Below are 18,062 nucleotides of genomic sequence, written 5' to 3' on the forward strand. Positions count from 1 at the left end.
CGGGGTTATGCCTGCACCCCATGACCAAACTGCAGAACAGCAATTTTCTTGGGTGCTTCGGAAGAGAACTTCAGTTTGGAAAGGAACTTGGTGTCTTGACATAAATAAAAGTCATTAAGAAGTACCCAGGATGTGTCGTGGCCCCACAGGGGCCTTTGTGGCTTGTTAGCCTAACGAGGTTGCCATAACACCCCACCACCCAAAGAAGCTGTTCCTGAGATGCTGAGGCTCCAGTGAGTCCCTCTGGGGCCTTTCCTGTGGCCCCTGGTGTGCCCCACAAGATAGGAGTAGATTCTGGACCACAGCTACTCGAGACACAGTTGGCCTGGGCCTGGTGAGATGAGAGGTCACCCAGACCTCCCAGAGCTGAGGCAAAAGGATAAATACTAGGAAAGAAAATGAGTCATGCCTATTCAAAGCTGGAGAATATTGGAATATGGGGGTTACTTGAGAGCCTGTGTGTCCAGCCCCATGCTGGTGCTTTAGCACCTTCAATGGGCCCTTGAGTGCCCTGGGACTGGGAGCAAGCAACCCCACCCTGACAACTTCCCTTTTCACTCATTTATTCATTCATCCAAGAAGTAGCAATTAAGCCTACTATGGCCAAGCACTATTCCAGGCCCCTAGAATAAATCGATGAACAAATGGAGGTAAAAGTTATTTGGTCTTCAGCCAGGCACAGTGGTGCACACCTATAATCCCAGCTACTCAGGAAGCTGAGGCAACAGGAGTGTAAGTTTGAAGTCAGCCTGGGCAACTTAGTGAGACCCAATCTTAAAACTTTAAAAGGACTAGGAGTGTAGCTCAATGGGAAAGAGTTTGCCTAGGATGTGCAAGGCCCTGGATTTAATCCCCAATACTGAAAAATAAATAAATACAGATATAAAATAATTTATTATGTAAAAATGTGGATGTGTAACCGATGTGATTCTGCAATCTGTATTTGGGGTAAAAATGGGAGTTCATAACCCACTTGAATCTAATGTATGAAATATGATATGACAAGAGTTTTGTAATGTTTTGAACAACCAATAAAAAAAAATAAAATAAAATAATTTAGTCTTCACCACTGAGACTGTGGCTGGAAGTGAAGCTTTTGGCAGCAAAGCCCACTGTTGGGATGTGCATTTCTTGCTATAATGCCAGATCATAGCAGGCTCCAAGGAAGTGAGTTCCTTGGACCCTGGCCAAGCCTTGATTTTCACTTATAGGACCAGGGATTTTTAGACGAAAGCCCAAAAACCCAAGGAAGATTCCTCCTGGGAAAGCCAGCTTTGTGCCTTTCCTTTGTGCCAGGATCACCCAGTCCCATCAGATCACCCAATCCCAGGGAATGAGGCAGGCCTGGAGCCTGTTGGGAGCACTGTCACGCGAGGCTTCAAGCTAGTTGCTGTCAGCTAGGAAGTTTTGAGTGGCCATGAATGTAGGTTAGCGCCTCCTGTCCCCAAGTCTTCATCCTATACAAAATAGGTGTTCACCACATTCCAAAGCCAGCTCTAGCCTCTGTTCTCCCTTCCTCTCAGGGACAGGCTGGTCAGGGTGACTCAGGTGTTACAGTGAGTCGAATGTGTATTTTGAAGGCTTTCCTCTGGTGGTAGGACCGGCTCTGTGACCTTGTCAGGCTGCCTGCATCTTCCCCATACCTTTTCCAGAGGGAACCTGACCTACAGCACAGATTTGTCACTATTGCAAAATGAGCAGAGCACTAGAAACACCATCTTTACTGTTGACTCAGTTGTCTTCCTTCTGGACGCCACAGCTGATGAGTTGGCAGTGTTTCAACAGCAGGGGGCAGCAGAGCCATCCTCTTCTGTTCTGACCTTCTCTGTAGTAATGCTGGGAAAGAGTGGATAAGAGATAACCAGGTGGCGACTGGGCTGGAAACTGACTTTGGTCTCTTGCGAAGAAGTAATTTCAGGGCTCCGGGCTTGTTGGACACAATTGTTGATGGGAACATCCTCAAACTCTCCAGCATGTGGTCATCCCAATAAAAGACTTCTGTTTTGGACCCATCTTGATGGAGGGCAGGGGTGATGATGGTGTAACTTGTACCCCACAATCCCTTGTCAGGCCTGAGGGAATCGCAGGGACGAGAGTATAAGGTTTATTTCCTTTGTGCCAGGAGTGTAACTCCTGCTGCTGCTTCCTGGCAATCCCGCAAATATGTGACCATGTCCCCTTGCCAGTGCTCCAGACAGCTGCCATCAGAATCCACATCCTACAGGCTTATGGACAGTTTGGGTGGTCATCGCCCTCACCCATCCACTCACCAGACAGAAGGGCTCTGTGTGCTCAGAGCTGTGGCTCGTTGATGAGGAATAGGGTAGGCGTTGGTGCACCCAGGGGAATCCAGACTTGTTTACCCCTGCAGCACTAGGATTTTTGTGTAGGATGCTTGCTCCTCCTCCTGGACTGACCAAGATATTGACAGCAGGAATCCAAAGCACTGACAGCGTTATTTGTTGCTGAGGTTGGGAGTGACTTGCTGGCAACTTTTATCTGCAAGTCAGGGTGAAGGACACAGGAACCAGATTCATTTTAGAAAACAGGCTGCATCACCTAGCTGCTCAGAGCAGAATGCAGGCCGCATCTGGGTTTCAGCACAGCACAGCAGGGGTTTGGTGGCACAGCATTTGCTGCCATGGGGAGGCTCTTCTTCAGAAGTTGCCAGGCTGTTCAACTTTCAACTCTACCTCCTGCACAGCCTAAAACTTAGGGCTCCCCTTCCAAATATCAGCATAGAATTCCTGCCCTGCCACTCACTGTAGAGACAATCATTTTTATTCTCCTTGCAAACAACCTCCACATTCAACCACAAGGGACAGGGTAAATGAAGAATAGCTCTGTTAGTTCAATATTGTATAGCTATTAAGAATAAGGTTGCTGGGCATGCTTGCACATGCCTATAATCCCAGGGATTCAGGAGGTTAAGGCAGGATGATCTCAAGTTCAAAGCCAGCCTCATCAATTTAGCAAAGCCCTAAGCAATTTAGCAAGACCCTGTCTCAAAATGGGCTGGGGATGTGTCTCAGTAGTTAAGCACCCCTGGGTTCAATCCCTGGTATAAAAAAGAAAAAAGAAAAAGTTAAGCCAGGCATGGTGATATATGCCTATAATTCCAGTAACTCAAGAGGCTGAGCCCGAAGGATCACAAGTTTGAGATCAGCCTCAGCAACTTAGCAAAATAAAGATAAAAAAATAAATAAAACCAGCTGGGGATATGGCTTGGTAGTAAAGAACCACTAGGTTCAATCCCCAGTACCAAAAATTTAGAAAAGAAAGAAAAAGAATAAGTTTATGTAAAAGTTAATATCACAGAAAGATATGACCTGCTATTTATTTAAAACACAAGTGTTACCCTAACAGTGTGGTATGATTTCAGTTAAAGGGTATGTGAGAGAGGGAAAGTTTCTAGACTGGGTATGGTGGCACATACCTGTCATCCCAGCTACTTGCAAGGCTGGGGCACAAGGATCACAAGTTTGATCACAAGTTAAAAGGGTTTGGGATATAACCCAGTGGCAGAGCATCCCTGGGTTCAATCCCAGTATCACCAAAAGAAAAAAAAAGCAGGGCGAAAGAGGGTTTTTCAAAGTCCTAGGGGAGTTGCTTCACTCCTGGAGCCAACAGCAGAGATCAGCTCCTATAGAAAAAGCCACACTGCATCCTTGCAGTTCGTTCCAAAAAATGGTGAGTTTGGACATGAGAACCCCACCAAAGAGACAGCTCTGGAATAGCACAGGGCATGGAAGGAAGTCTGCTTTAAAGGGAAACTCATCTCTCTCCAGCTGCCCCCGCCTGTTTCTCCCTGAGCACATCACCAAGTCTGTGCTTTCTCCTTCTGCAGGAGCAGCTTGAGAACTACGACTTCACCAAATTCCACACACTGAAGCCCAAGCTGATAGAGGCCGTGGATAACATGCTGAGCAACAAGATCTCGTCCCTGATGAGCCTCATCAGCCAGGAGGAGATGAGCATGCCCACACAGCTGGTGCAGGGCGGTGCCTTCGACGGCACCACTGAGGGCCCCTTCAACCAGGGCTACGGGGAGGGGGCCAAGGAGGGGGCTGACGAGGAGGAGTGGGTAGTGGCCAAAGACAAGCCCATCTATGATGAGCTCTTCTACACTCTTTCACCCATCAATGGCAAGATATCAGGAGTCAACGCCAAGAAGGAGATGGTGACCTCCAAGCTGCCCAACAGTGTCCTGGGCAAGATCTGGAAGCTGGCAGACTGTGACTGCGATGGCATGTTAGATGAGGAGGAGTTCGCACTGGCCAAGCACCTCATCAAGATCAAGCTCGATGGCTACGAGCTGCCCAACAGCCTGCCACCCCACCTTGTGCCCCCCTCCCACAGGAAGTCCCTGCCAAAAGCCGACTGAAGGCAGGTTGCAGAACGGGGTGGGAAGTATGGGGTGGGAATCCTGGACCTGGGCCTGAGACCCGCTCTTCTACTGACTTGCTGAATGACCTTGGGCAAAGCTGCCCTCTCCATGCCTCAGTTTCTCCATCTGTAGGACAGGAGGGCAGTCACTGGACCTCCTTCACCTCTAAAGTTCACTGAGTTTCTCTTAAAATATTGGGGGTAGTGGTGCGGGGGATGGATAATGACATTGAAAGTTTGAGAGGGGAAATTATCCCAAATACTCAGAAGCCTGGAGAAACGTGGCAAGGGCTTGGTGGGCACCCAGGTACCTGGGGAAGGGTCCTGGGGCATCACCTGGAACAGCTGAGTTTCAGGGCTGCACTGGGCTGTTCAGAGGCAGCAGCACCCATCTGTCCTTCAGAGAGCACCAGGAGGCAACAAAGATGATCTCATTTATTTTATTTGTTTCTTGCCAAATTTGGAGTGGGAAAAAAAAAATAGAGCAGAGAAATAGAGTTTCTGTTTTCTCCAGTTGTCTACCAAAGAGAAGACTGAAGCCCAGGCTTGATGCCCCATGTCTTTGTGAGCCCCCATCCCTCCTGCGGGCCCCAGCAGAGCAGGTAGCCAGGCCAGCAGGGCACAGGTCCCAGCACCCACTGACCACCCCTGCCAGGCCTCCCTCCAGGTGCTCCCAAGAAAGCTGTGTGTGGTTAGGAATTTGGAGCTCACAACCTCTATTAACCTCTGGCAAGGCCTCTAGTTTGCAATTCAGGTCATGTTGATGTCTGCGGATTAGTTTTTCTCACCAGTTTGCCTGATACGTTGTAGCAAAGTCTATTTATCAGACATAATCTACAGTGAGGAAAAGAGGCGGTTCTCCTTTCTCATTGTTTAGTGTGGCTCTCAACCACTGAATGTTTCCAAGGGCTGTGGGGGAGAAGAGATCAATCTAAGGGGTTAAACTCTATTTTTGTAGAAAATAGGCATTTTTATTTCCACTCTTGTTTTTCTTACAGGATAAAAAGTCTTTATACAGAAATCTTTCATATAAAACCTTTACTCAAAGACCATGTGGTCGTATTGTGAATGCCAGTCTTGAGGCAGGATTGGGCCACTTACCTCTCCATTGGCTCTTGGGTCTTCCCAAGTCCTTGAGTGAACCTTTCCAGGCCACTCGCTCAGATGCATGGCTCAGATGGAGGTAGTCAGTTCCCACTGCCACCTACCTACTCTGTTGGCCACAGCACGAGGAGGCAGGTGACTTTCAACAGTATTTATGTAATAAGAATCACAAAATAGTTATGACCACATGGCATGGGCCCTGCCAACACCAAATATGAATGAAATCAAAACAGTACCATGAGGCTTCTAAAAAATTCTTTTTTTTTTTTTTCCCTGTCACCTGCCTCTGGTGACATCAGGATCTGAACTGCAGATTTTAGAGAAAATACTGATTCTGGGGCATCTGTTGAGATGCTAACCTTCTACACCCCCCCACCCCAGTTTGCTTTCTAAATAATTCAGTTGTAAGTAATTACATAATATTTTTAATCTGAATGAGCAATTTTATATTGATACATAGAAGAAAAAAATTATGATTCCAGTACTGTAGTATGAGCAGATAGTTCTGTGAAGGTAAGGACCACCCAGGTGTGCAAAGGGTGGTGGCCACCAGGGATAGACTGAAAAGAAGTTGGTTTGTCCAGAGGCCTGGAGATGCCAGGGAGAGCTGACTTTTCATTCAGAATTGCCTTGTTTCTTTAACTTTGCTCAGTTGTTGTATATAAACAAATATATACATATATATGCGTCATGTGAGTATTTTTAAAATTTGTCAATGTGCACACATGTAGATTCATCCAGGTTGTATCTATACAGAGGTGTTTAAGGGGCAGCAGGCTGAGGTTTCTAGTTTCTCCACAGAAGGAAACTTTTCAAGGCAGTGTGGGAGAGGATCACACCTTAGTCCTGCCCCTACTGGTGCTTGAGACGTTCTTGAGAAAAAAAAAGAAGAAAGAAATAACTTGTCCACTTTTTATGATATGTTCTTACAACATGAAGCTATTCACCCTGAAAAGTTCGCTGGAACCCAGGACCAGCACAAAGGTCTCTGGAATGTTAAAACTATCTAATGTTCTTTCTGAGTCCAAAGAAAACCTATGAATCTTGAAGCCCTACTTTCTACACAGTGTATGCTCTCATATAAATAAACCTCCACAGTCTTGATTTAGGGGGTATGTGGAAATTTCAGCCTGTTCCTCTCGACATCAGCCTTCCAGTTGCAAGTCTGCCAGCGCGGGCCTGCTGGGCCTCACTGTGGAGAAACTGCAGTCAGACTCACCAGAACTCCCCAGGCAAGCAGCCTGCATCAATTCTTTCCTCTCAAGACTTCAAGCTCGCTGCAGCTTGCATGGTCTGGGGCAGGGTCACATTTCACTGGCAAGGGCCATTCATTTCTCCAGGGCTGGACTCTTCTCTTTTGAACCCTTGTCATTATGTAGCAATGGCATCTGGCTCTGGGACTGTGGCTCCTCCCACAAGGTGCAGGCCTTGAGTTGACTTCTCACATGTCATGGGCATGGGTGATCAGGCTGCTCTGAGCACGGAATGACAAGCAAAATGCCTCCTTTGTTCCCCCAACCCCTGGCCTCATCAGAGCCTCTGGAGAAGCCCTACAGAACCCTGGCCCTACTGTCCCTAGCTGCAGACCTTTCTCCAACCTCTGCTAGGTCTCCTCAAGGAGCCCCCTCTCTGGGCACCTGAAATGTCTTGCCCAGGGCAGGACACCCCCTGCCTCATGGCTGCACCTGTGCCTGGACCTTTCCATTTTGCACAGTCCCACTCCATTAAGCCCAGAGTGATACCCAAGATAAATCGTGAAATTAAGGAAAGCATTTTATTGTTCATTTCCTATGTGGAATGTAGCCGAAGAATAGCCTTCTTAGGACAGATAGCCACTGAGTTTATTCAAGTAAATGGTCTCATTCAAGAGCGTATCAGGTTACATGTCACTTAACCAATGCAGTTAATGCACAACGCTTCTATATTTTTTAATCTTATTTAGAACTGTCAAACAATAAGAGACAGTCTATTGATAATAAACTTCTGGAAAAAATCACTATTGTTCTCCTGTTGACTCTAGAGTTTGGGTGTTGCCTGATGTCTTAGTAGGGAAGTGTGGGTTCCTTGGACCCATTTTGAAATGAGATGGAGAAGTCAGGGAGAGGGTGTGCCTCCTCTCCACACCATCCCTGTGACCCTCAACTCTTCCTGTGTCCTCTTTGTAGGGAGAGACTCATACATGGAACATTCAGCTAGGGACAGAGGAGGCTCAAGCCCCACCTGAGAGGTTAAAAGCCAAGACTGGAGGTAGGCACTTCAGAGGCGGGGACAAGGCATTGCTGAGTGTGCTCCTAGGAGACACAGGCCTGCCTGGAAGGACGGGCGGCTGGCACTGCTCCTGCCTCCTGCAGTGCCTCACAGATGTGCACCACCAACAGTGAACATCTGGGCTTTTCCCTCTGGCACCATATACTGTTTGAGCAATGCAGACCTGGACTATTCTTTACAGAACCCTCCCCTCTTCTAACCTAGGTGCTGAGCAATGAGAATTAGGTGAGCTGGACCCCAACCCCTCTTTCCAGGGTGGGTCCTGATTGGCTTGAGCCAGAGTATTCCATCCCCTAGTCACAGATATTTGTTCAGAAATGGATCTGTCACCCAATTCAAGCCTCTGAGATCCAGGGCCTCCCAATTCTTGGGAAAGAGAGTCTGTCTTCTCTTCAACCCTGCAATGTAAAGAAGTGAGCCTATTGGTACAACAGTGTGAATGGCACTGAGAGGGACGTCAGGCTGGCAGGAGCCACCCTGTGGAGCATGAAGATAAAGGAGGCTTTGAGAAAGGCAAAGGAAATCCAGACCTGTGGCCTGTGGTGACACTATTTGAGCTGCTAGATCAAACCTCACCTAAAATCCTCTTCCTGCTGCATTTTTCAGTTATGTGGCCAATTTAGTCTTTTTTTTTTTTTCTGTTTAATTTCTGTTGAAATTTCAATTATTTACAACACACACACAAAAAAAAAACAAAGTTGACGGGCTGGGGATGTGGCTCAAGCGGTAACGTGCTCGCCTCGCATGCGCGGGGCGCTGAGTTCGATCCTCAGCACCACATAAAATAAAGATGTTGTGTCCGCAAAAAAACAAAGTTGACATTGATCAACAAAGCTCTTTGACCAGGAGCTGCAGTCAGTCAAAGCGAAAGAGGAGATGGTCTGCAGTGACTTTAGGTGCAGTTGATCTAGGGAGAAAGAAAAGCAACCCCCCTGCTCCATCCCACAACTTCAAACAACCTCTGTCGAGATCTGTGTACAAAGCACCATGCAGTTCAGTCTTCCTCAGTGCTCACACAAGATACCTCCTAGGCCGAGGGTCTCAGGAGAGGAAATAAGCCCAGTCATCACTGGGGTAAGGAGGTAGGACGGGTTTTCCTAGAAGACGCACTACTTTAAATGGGGCTGCTAGGACAGGAGAATGTGGATGATGGGGACAAGGTAGGACAGTCTAAACCAAGAGAATGGCTGGCACCATCCAGGACATGGAGCATCATCCACAGAAGCAGCTGGGTGAGAGGGAGGCCTCGAAGGCCTTACTGAAGTGGCTCTGACAGGCCCAGTTTCTCCCGGCAGGTAATGAGCAGTCTTCCTACCTGGGGCAGAGTGGTGCTGTGGACAGTAACCAGGCTTGGTATCCGGCTCTGAGATCGGGCAGTGGGGACGAGGCCCTGCAGGGACAGCAGTGCTGAAGCAGTGGAAGTGCTGCTGACTGGATCTGAGCCACCCGCAGGGAAGGAGCTGGGCTCAGCTCACTATGCAGAAGGCCAGCCAGTGGCAGGAGGAGCTCCCTTTTGAGCACACACCTCTCAGCAGCTGCCTGCCAGGGGCTCAAGGTTTCAGAGCTGACCTTGCCCAGCTCTCTTCTCACAGGCCTTGGCTACAGAGCATTGTGCCCCCTCCCAGAGCCTCCAGGGTCACTGTGGTTATATACCCTCTGACCCACCCCCAGCCCTGAGACTGTGACCCTGAGTTTAGCCACACAGTTGTGTGAAAACACCACAATTAGAACTTGCTTTCCTTCTGGCAGTCCAAGGTCACCCAGGGAAGGAGATAGGAGACCATCCATGGGCTCTGAGCCCACCCTGCCCCCAGGCCCCAGGCCACAGCCAGCTCTACAGAGACTTGAAGAGTAAATGCTGAGTCTCTGGTTTTATAGGAGACTCTCATTTACATAGTCATTTGTAGTTCCAGGTCCCCCACAAAAAGGGAGGACTTCAGAAAGTAGCCTCCTGGGCTGGAGGGACCCCCCACCCCAGGCCCTAGCCAGGTTGGCTGCACTTCTTCCAGGACCAGGAAAGCAGAGCCACCTTCTGATGATGCCCTGTGTCTATGGCTGTTCCTGGGATGGGTGAGAAGGCTGCTGGCCAGCATGATCCTCCCATGCCCCACCCTTCAGGTGCTCCCCAAGAGGCCCTTTGGGGTGCAGGACGGCAGTCCAGATAGGGAAGTAGGTCCACAGGCTTCCATCCAGAGGCTCTGCCCAGACTCTAGCACCCTCATGATGTTCCCGCCAGAGGCCATTTCCAAGGCCTCTGTGTCCTGAGAACCAGAACCCCCTGATGACAGGGAAAGCTGCCAGGGGAGGGGGGTGGCAGATGAAGGAGGAGACCCCCAGCAATGGGCCTGGAGCATTCTTGAGCCACCCCCTCCCTTCTGGGCCACTCCCTGAGGCAGGTGGGAGGACAATGCAGCCTGTGTGCCATTATCCCTAGCAAGCAGGCTCAAGAGGAGGGCTATGGCCTGGCCCCAGCTCCACCCTAGGCCTCTCTGGTGCCTCTTCCCTTGCTGCACAGCCCTTACTAGCTGCCATCTCCATCCTTGGCCTCCTCCCCTGACCTGGACATCGTCAAGGTGAGCAGTCCCTGTTTCCCTTCCACCTGCCCTGATCAACCCACAGAGCGGAGGCCAATCTGCTATGGTCAAAAGACTGGTAGCAGGGGCTCTGAGAAGATTCTGGAAGGTGGGGTACACCATTCAAGTAGCAGCCAGGACTAGATCTTACCTAGCTAGGCTCCAAGCCACAATCCCCACCAACCACAGAGACAGTGTGGCAGGTGGGGCCCTAGACTCCTGGCAGAGGGAACATCAGGACACACACTCCTCCCTAGCTCCATGCCCCACAATTTTCAGGGTCTGGGAAATGTCCAGAGGCCACTTGTCACCAAAGGGCTGCAGGTCTGGTGTCCAGTCAGCCCCATAATCCCCAGGAGATCCTTGGCTACAGGATACCTGCAGCCAGAGGCCCAGCCCCTGAGCTCGAGTCCCAGTCCAGGTCCTGCCATGGCTTCTGAGTACGAGATGGGCCACATCCGCCAGCTACAGGCTCGGCACACGCATATGCAGGAGAAGACTTTCACCAACTGGGTCAATAACATCTTTCGGGTCGGCCGGGTGAGTGTGGCTGGGATCACCCCCAGCTTGGGCCAGTGGACATGGGGTCAGGCTGTGGGTTCATTGGCCTGAGGCTGCTCCGGATCCCACAGCAGAGCTGAGGCAGATCTCCTTCCTCCTAGACAGCTGCTCTGGCCTCCACCTGCTGGATCCCAGGATGGGGTGGGCAGAGCTGACCCTGTACCTGCCCATCCCCTTCCCAGGTGGGCATCAAGATCCAAAACCTGTACACAGAGCTGGCCGATGGCACTCACCTACTACGGCTGCTGGAGCTCATCTCTGGAGAGGCCCTGCCGGCGCCTAGCCGGGGCCGCCTGCGTGTGCATTTTCTGGAGAACAACAGCAGAGCTCTGGCCTTCCTCAGGGCCAAGGTGGGTTCCAGAGAAGTGCTGCTGTGTGTGGTGCCGGCAGGCAGCAGGGACACACTGGATGGTCATCTTTCCTAGGCTGGGCCACAGGGTAGAGCAGAGGATCTGGGGACTGACTAAGGGAAGAACAGCTGGGTTACAGAGGAGCAGCATTAAAGGCTTTGCCCAGCACTCTGGCTTGGAGAGCACCCAGCTGGCTATAGCAGGAAGCCTATTGGGACTGCAAATGTCACTGTCTATAAGACAGAACTGCAGGATCCAACACCGAAAGAATCTTAGTGCTCTCTTAACCTTCTTATTTCATAAAGGTGTCCACAATTATTTACAGACAAGATCCATGACCAGGCAGCAGAGCCCAGATACGGGGCCAAGGGAGGCTGGTGGAAAGTGGGGGAAAAGGGGGAAGAGCCCCAGTCACCAAGGCAGGCGGCAGGGAGAGAGTACAGGACCTGCCTTGCAGGAAGAAAGGCCTCAGCAAATAGGAGGAGCCTGAGTCACCAGAGAAAGGGACAGGACAGGGAGATAGAAGCAAGAGCTCCTGAACACAATGGACTCCCATGACCAGCACAGGGGTGGTTTATATTGGGGAGCAGGAATTAGGAAGGTTCCTGGCCTCGGGTACTGAGACTGTGTGGTGGCTGTCCTGGAGGATATGGGCACTGAGTTGGGCCCGGCCAGGATGAGCCTGAGTGCGTGAACCATCACCTAAGTCCTGATGGAGGTCACCTATAGTCCCTGGAGCCTGGTGTGCTGGAGAACACCAGGGAGAGAAGAGCCAAAGCCAAGGGAAGGAAGGGCAGCAACTGCAGTTCCTAGCACCTGGAAGAGCAAAAAGCTGCCAGCCACAGAGAGCCAGTTCCCATGCGGTCCAAGGTCCTGTGAGCCAGTCATCTGTCCTCCAGGATCTTGGAAAGGGTGTGAGTCCCATGGCCTTCATCAGAGGCTTTGCAGATCTCCTTAAGCTTTGATATATAGCATGTCCCTGATACCTGTGAAGGTGACATCCTTGGTTCCATAGACATCCAAGGCCAAGTGATCAAGACAGGACAAGAGAGCTGCCCCCAGACATACTGTTCATTAAAGTAGCAGAATGTGGAACGCTGTCATTGATGGAGCCGGAGACCTTGCCACACACTGAGCATTCTGTAGCCCACACTGGGGATACGATAAGCAAAGCCCAGACCCAGTTTCAGGGGAGACAGATTAGGTGAATGCAGATCAGCTGTGTACTGGGACACGTCCTACAACTGTCTGGGGGAAATCAAAGCACTGGTTTATGTCCTGCTAATCTCCGAGGCATTAATTCTCTCATCATGACCAAGTTCAAGCTGCCAGCTAACATCGCTAAAAATGAAGCCAGTAGGATGGGCCCCACTGAGCAGGCAGGAGCGGACTCCAGTCCCCGCACCCCACTAAGCAGGTGCCCCAAATCCAAGTACAAAAATGATGAATGTGCCAGGGAGAGGAGGGAAGTGCCAGGGCATGGAGAGGGGATACTTTTTTTTTTTTTTTTTTTGAGAATTTTTTAATATTTATTTTTTAGTTATCGGCGGACACAACATCTTTGTTTGTATGTGGTGCTGAGGATCGAACCCGGACCGCACGCATGCCAGGCCAGCGCGCTACCGCTTGAGCCACATCCCCAGCCCCAGAGAGGGGATACTTTAGAGGGACACAACACCCAGGGGCAGCTCTTCCCTCAAGGCTGGTGGTCAGCTAAGGCCACTTGCCTTCCAGGTCTTAGGGATCAAGCGTGTGTATTTGGGTAGGAGGAATAAGCCTTGGGAAAGAGAGGTGAATAAGCATGCTGATGATAGCTGGGGGATTATATTTCCAGACATTAGGGACAGTCAGGGCAAAGGACTTAAGGCCCATGCTTAGAATCTCACAGACTATAAGAATCCTATAGGCCTTGGTGCTGCATGATTTGGGAGAGTAGAAGATGTATCCAGAAGGTAATGGGATCAGATCCTATGGAAATTTGGCAATTATTCTGTCCTCTTCTCCCTTTGATTCACCTATCCTCCTGTCCAAGTGGCAAGATCTAGGGCAGAGGTTCTCAACTTCAGTGTACAGAATGGCCACTCCTGGTGTTTGTTCAAATGCAAATTCCTGAACCCTGGCCCTAGAAAGTCTGGTTTTGTGGTGCTTGGGACTCAAAATTTCCAATAGGCTCTGTTGGAGAGCCTAATGAAGAAGACTGAGATTTGAGTGTGGCCCCAAGGGACCCAGGCACCCCCTTGAAATCCTGAGATGCCCCTGGAGGTAGAGGCAGACACTGGAGTTGTCTGTTTAGCTCACACATCTGTAATGACCCAGCCGAACCAGTGACCAATAGCCCAGGTTTCCCTGTAGCCCACATATGGGGAATCCCCTGTCCAGTGGTCCAGCCCAGATCACCCGGCTGCAAGATCACCCAGGTGGGCTTAGACCCAGGACCTAACCACTCAGAAAGCCTTTCCTGTCAGGCCAGTGACTTGGAAGGCTGAGACGGGAGGATCCCATGTTTCAGATCAGCCTGGGCAACTTGGTGAGACCCTGTCTCAAAACAAAATAAAAAGGGACTGGGGGGCTGGGGTTGTGGCTCAGTGGTAGAGCACTTGCCTCGCATGTGTGAGGCACCGAGTTCGATCCTCATCACCACATGTAAATAAATAAATAAGTAGATAGATAGCTAAATAAATGTATTATGTCCATCTACAACTAAAAATGTTTTTAAAAGGGGGGGGCTAGAAATGTAGCTCAGTAGTAGAGCAGTTGCCTAGCCTGTGCAAGGTCCTAAGTTCAATTCCCAGCGCTAAAAATAAAAGTCTTCCTTTTTCTGCCTTGTCTCTGCCTGCTTTTCCTGGGGGACCTCCCACTGGGGCAGGCTGAATTTCAGGACTTCCTATCCCACAACTGGCTCCCTGGACTTTTGGTTCCTCTGAGTCCCTTAGGAACATGGGTTTCATGACTTATAGAGTCAACTTTGCCCACAGGTACCGATACCCCTCATTGGGCCAGAGAACATCGTGGATGGAGACCAGACACTCATCCTAGGACTCCTCTGGGTGATCATTCTGCGTTTTCAGATTTCCCACATCTCCTTGGACAGGGTATGTGTCCCATGACCTCACCTCAGGCGCCTGGGGACAGCGCAGTTCCACTGCACATCTACGTTCCCCACACAAATCCTTGGCATCCTTGGAATTAGTATTCATTCTTCAATCAGGGGTAAAGAACCCAGGTCAGAGATGTTGCCATATGTTGAACTGAGAATTAGAAACAGGGCTTCACACCTGACCTGAGACAAGTCACTCACTAGATAGGGACAGGGTGAATTCCCAGCAACACTTTCCACCTGTTTACTGTTCCCTACTTGGCATTGAAACCCTGTAATATTCATTGCACCATAATGCACCCCTAGGGGAAATTCAACATGTTGAGTCCTACCTCTGGAGGTTCACTAATTCCCCAGTATCCAGAAGACCAATGATACAGTATTTCCCTCATGGTTCCCCGACTTTTCCCCTTCTATCTTTTTCTCCCCAACAACTGGATCAGAAAGAGTATAAACCAGTCAGGCATGGTGACATCTGCCTGAAATCCCATCAGCTCAGGAGGATCACAAGTTCAAAGCCCACCTCAGCAACTTAGCTCAAAATAAAACATAAAAAGAGTTGGGGATGTGGCTCAGTGGTTAAGCACCTCTGGGTTCAATCAATCTCTGGTACCAAAAAAAAAGGAATGAGTATAAACATAATGTTCTTATATTTATCACTTTTAAGTTTTATAATCCCCAAAACAACACCTGAAACTTGATTCTGGTAGGTCAGGAAAGCCAAGCTGGAAAATGAAATTCTATGAAAAAAAGCCACAGATTACAGATTTGGCACAAATCCATGTGGACCTTCAAAACAAATGATGACTATGAGCTACAGAGGAGCAGGGCCTTGTGTGCTTGCAGCTCCAAAGCTGAGCTCTGTTTGGGGGAACAAATGGGCAGATGAACATCTAACTGACCCTAAACCTTTCCAGGAAGCTCTACTCACCTCCCCAGATCCTGAGGCCCAATATTCCCTCAGACTTGTCCCTTGGGAACAGCAGGTACTCCTCGTCCTCGGAGGCTGCCACCTCAGGCCTGCTCCCTGATGACTCAGGCTCCAGCATCCCTGCTCCCTCCTAGTCCATCTCAGCATGCCCTAGTTCCCCTGTGGCCTAGCCCAGCACCCAGGGGCTTGGGCCTGGCCTCCTCCCTGGGGCAGAGGGGCCTCCAAATCCTTGAGATGACTCTACAGACCTGTGCTGGTCTCCAGCATCCTTCCTGTCAGAGGAAGGGGAAGAAGTGAATCCTGCTCAGCTGCACTCCTGAATTCATAACAGGAATTGGCGGAGAGGGAAACACAGGAGGGCATCCATGAGAACAGGAGAGGCAGGGTTTAGGGCAACCGGGGCCAGGGAGTGAGTGGAAGGGGAGTCCCTAAGGGAAAGACAGGGATGCAGGCAGAAAGAAGTTGAAGGAGGATGAAGGGCCAAGAGACAGAAGCACTGAGTGGAAGAGATGGAGATGGAGATGGAAGAATAAGGGAAACTATCCACAAAGAGGACCCGGCAGGGCTGGCGGGGCTTGAAATCCAACCCAGCCGAGTCATTTCTCAGTCCCTGAAGCATTGAGCACTATAGGTGGGGGGCTCTCTTGTCCTCTGTTGGAGGTTTAGGGGTCCAGGCCAATCCCTTTATCAGCTGGGGCCCTGGGCAACTTCCCAATCTCTTAGTATACCTCCTTTGTCTTCTGTAGAATGTAAATACTAACAGGCTGAGAACCTACTATCTGATGATCATCAGAAAGCCTACAATACAGAGAAGGAGTCAAATAGGGCCCAGCCTCTATGAGGCCCCAGGTTGGTTATCACCATGCCTGGGCCCCAAACCAGGAGCTATTGCTATTGTGGTCCTCAACTGCAATGCAAAGCTAGCTGCTCTGATGACAGGTGACAGCTTTCAGTCACCCTGCCTCTTTAGAAGCACAATCAATCAGAAGGACTCTTGGCTCTCTAACCCCTACCTCTAATCTCTGAGGATGACATCAGGTAAAATCAGATGCTCTAAAGAGAGCCATCTCCAAGTGGGGTAGGATCACAGCATGAGCCACCCACAGTCTGCAGGCTCTGCTGCCCCCACCTGGCCCCACATGGTGATGACATGCCCTGTCCTACAGGAGGAGTTTGGGGCCAGTGCAGCCCTGTTGTCAGCCAAGGAAGCTCTGCTGGTCTGGTGCCAGAGGAAGACAGCCGGCTACCCCAACGTGGGCATCACTGACTTCTCTCGCAGCTGGAGCAACGGGCTGGGTTTTAATGCCCTTATCCATGCCCACAGGTGTGGCCGGACCTGAGTCTCCAATTACTGAACCCAGGGCTGGGGCCTCTCCAGCCCATTTTCCATATCCGCTCTGGCTCCTGGAGGAGGAGGGGAAGTGGGCCCAGAAGTAGAGTGGGCTGACAACTGAGTCCCTGGCCTGGTGTAATACCCCCCTCCCCCCGCACACTCCCCAGGGAATTGCCATATTTGCCTCTGACCCCGGCCTTCACTTTCTGCATCCCTCCCTTCTCTTCATTGCCTTCTCCCCGGCAATTAGCTGCCCTTTTGGAACTTCTGCCCCCATCCCTGGACCTGGCCTCTATGCCAAATTAACCCTCCTGTCCCATTAGAGTCCTATCCATCCTTCAGCCAGGGCCTCAGAGAACTGTCAGAGGAAAATGGATTTACAGTAAGCTGGGTCTGGCCAATAGGAACATGTGCATTTTAAAAAGCAGGACACTCTCCTGAAGAGCCCTTCCTGCTCTCTGCCCAGGCCAGACCTGCTAGACTATGGCTCCCTGCGTCCAGACCGCCCACTGCACAACCTCACCTATGCCTTCCACATGGCTGAGCAAGAGCTGGGCATTGCTCAGCTGCTGGACCCTGAGGATGTGGCCAGCCTACAGCCAGATGAGCGCTCCATCATGACCTATGTCTCCCTCTACTACCACTATTTCTCCCGCCTACACCAGGGGCAGACTGTCCAAAAGAGACTCGCTAAGGTTGGTGACAAAGGGAGGTGGTCCAGCCAGCCACAGGGAGCCACAGCTCTGAGGACAGGTGGGATGAGCACAATCTCCAGAGTCAGGCAGACATGAACTTGAAAACTTCCTTTGTCATTCATTTGCTGTGTGGCCTTGGCCAAGTCATCTAACTCCTCTGTGCTCCTATTTGTAACATGGAGACAATAACACCTGGATAATAGGGCTGCTGTTGGGTTGGTATTCAATGGAGCTTCAGTGGCCCAACATGGAGCCAGGCATACAGGGAAAGTGGGGACGCAGTGCCTGCTCCTGCTGCTCCTGCCCCCCCTCCCCTCCCCCTCCACTTGCAGGCTGTTAAGCTCCTAATGGGATTAACAGCCCTAGAGAACCAGGAGTCTGCAAGGACAGGCATAGAAGAGGCTCTGCTGGGTTGGGGGGCTCCATGTTTTTGGAGGACTTTCTTACTCTCTGGACGCGATGGCAGAGGCTGAGGCCTGGGAGGGCTGCCCTCAGGGTTGGTGTCTCAGTGGGGGAAGATGATACAGGCCAAGGACTCTAAGATGCTTGGGGTGGGGGTAGGGGAAAGAATGTTTAGGATGAGGAGTAGCCTAAAGGCCCTCAACCCCTAGAGGTGAGGCGAAAGGGTGAAACAAGATGGAAGAAGGCAGGACACAGTCTTGCCCCCAAGTCATGGAGAAGGAGACCACTCACTCCTGAAACTGGGTGTGTGATGCCCCCTCCTCTCTGGGAGCTGGGGGACCCCTACTTTAGTGCACCCTCAG

The 18,062-nt window shown here is 50.6% G+C and overlaps 2 protein-coding genes across 2 annotated transcripts in view; both read left to right on the top strand.

Annotated features, from left to right (window-relative positions):
• The window catches only part of Ehd4 (EH domain containing 4), a 90,001-nt gene extending 82,515 nt beyond the window's left edge, over positions 1-7,486 (top strand). Inside the window, exon 6 of the mRNA XM_015480781.2 lies at positions 3,848-7,486. Coding sequence (XP_015336267.1) covers positions 3,848-4,384 — 537 coding nt within the window. The 3' untranslated portion in view covers positions 4,385-7,486. The remainder of the gene's footprint in view (positions 1-3,847) is intronic.
• Positions 7,487-8,485: 999 nt separating this feature from the next.
• Positions 8,486-18,062, top strand: part of Sptbn5 (spectrin beta, non-erythrocytic 5) — a 48,573-nt gene continuing 38,996 nt past the window's right edge. Inside the window, 5 exon segments of the mRNA XM_048793061.1 lie at positions 8,486-10,871; positions 11,075-11,242; positions 14,218-14,334; positions 16,437-16,594; positions 17,070-17,298. Of these exon segments, the coding sequence (XP_048649018.1) occupies positions 10,593-10,871; positions 11,075-11,242; positions 14,218-14,334; positions 16,437-16,594; positions 17,070-17,298 (951 nt within the window). The 5' untranslated portion in view covers positions 8,486-10,592.

The sequence above is a fragment of the Marmota marmota genome, unplaced genomic scaffold, assembly GCF_001458135.2.
Source record: "Marmota marmota marmota unplaced genomic scaffold, marMar, whole genome shotgun sequence".
NCBI classification, from domain to species: domain Eukaryota; kingdom Metazoa; phylum Chordata; class Mammalia; order Rodentia; family Sciuridae; genus Marmota; species Marmota marmota.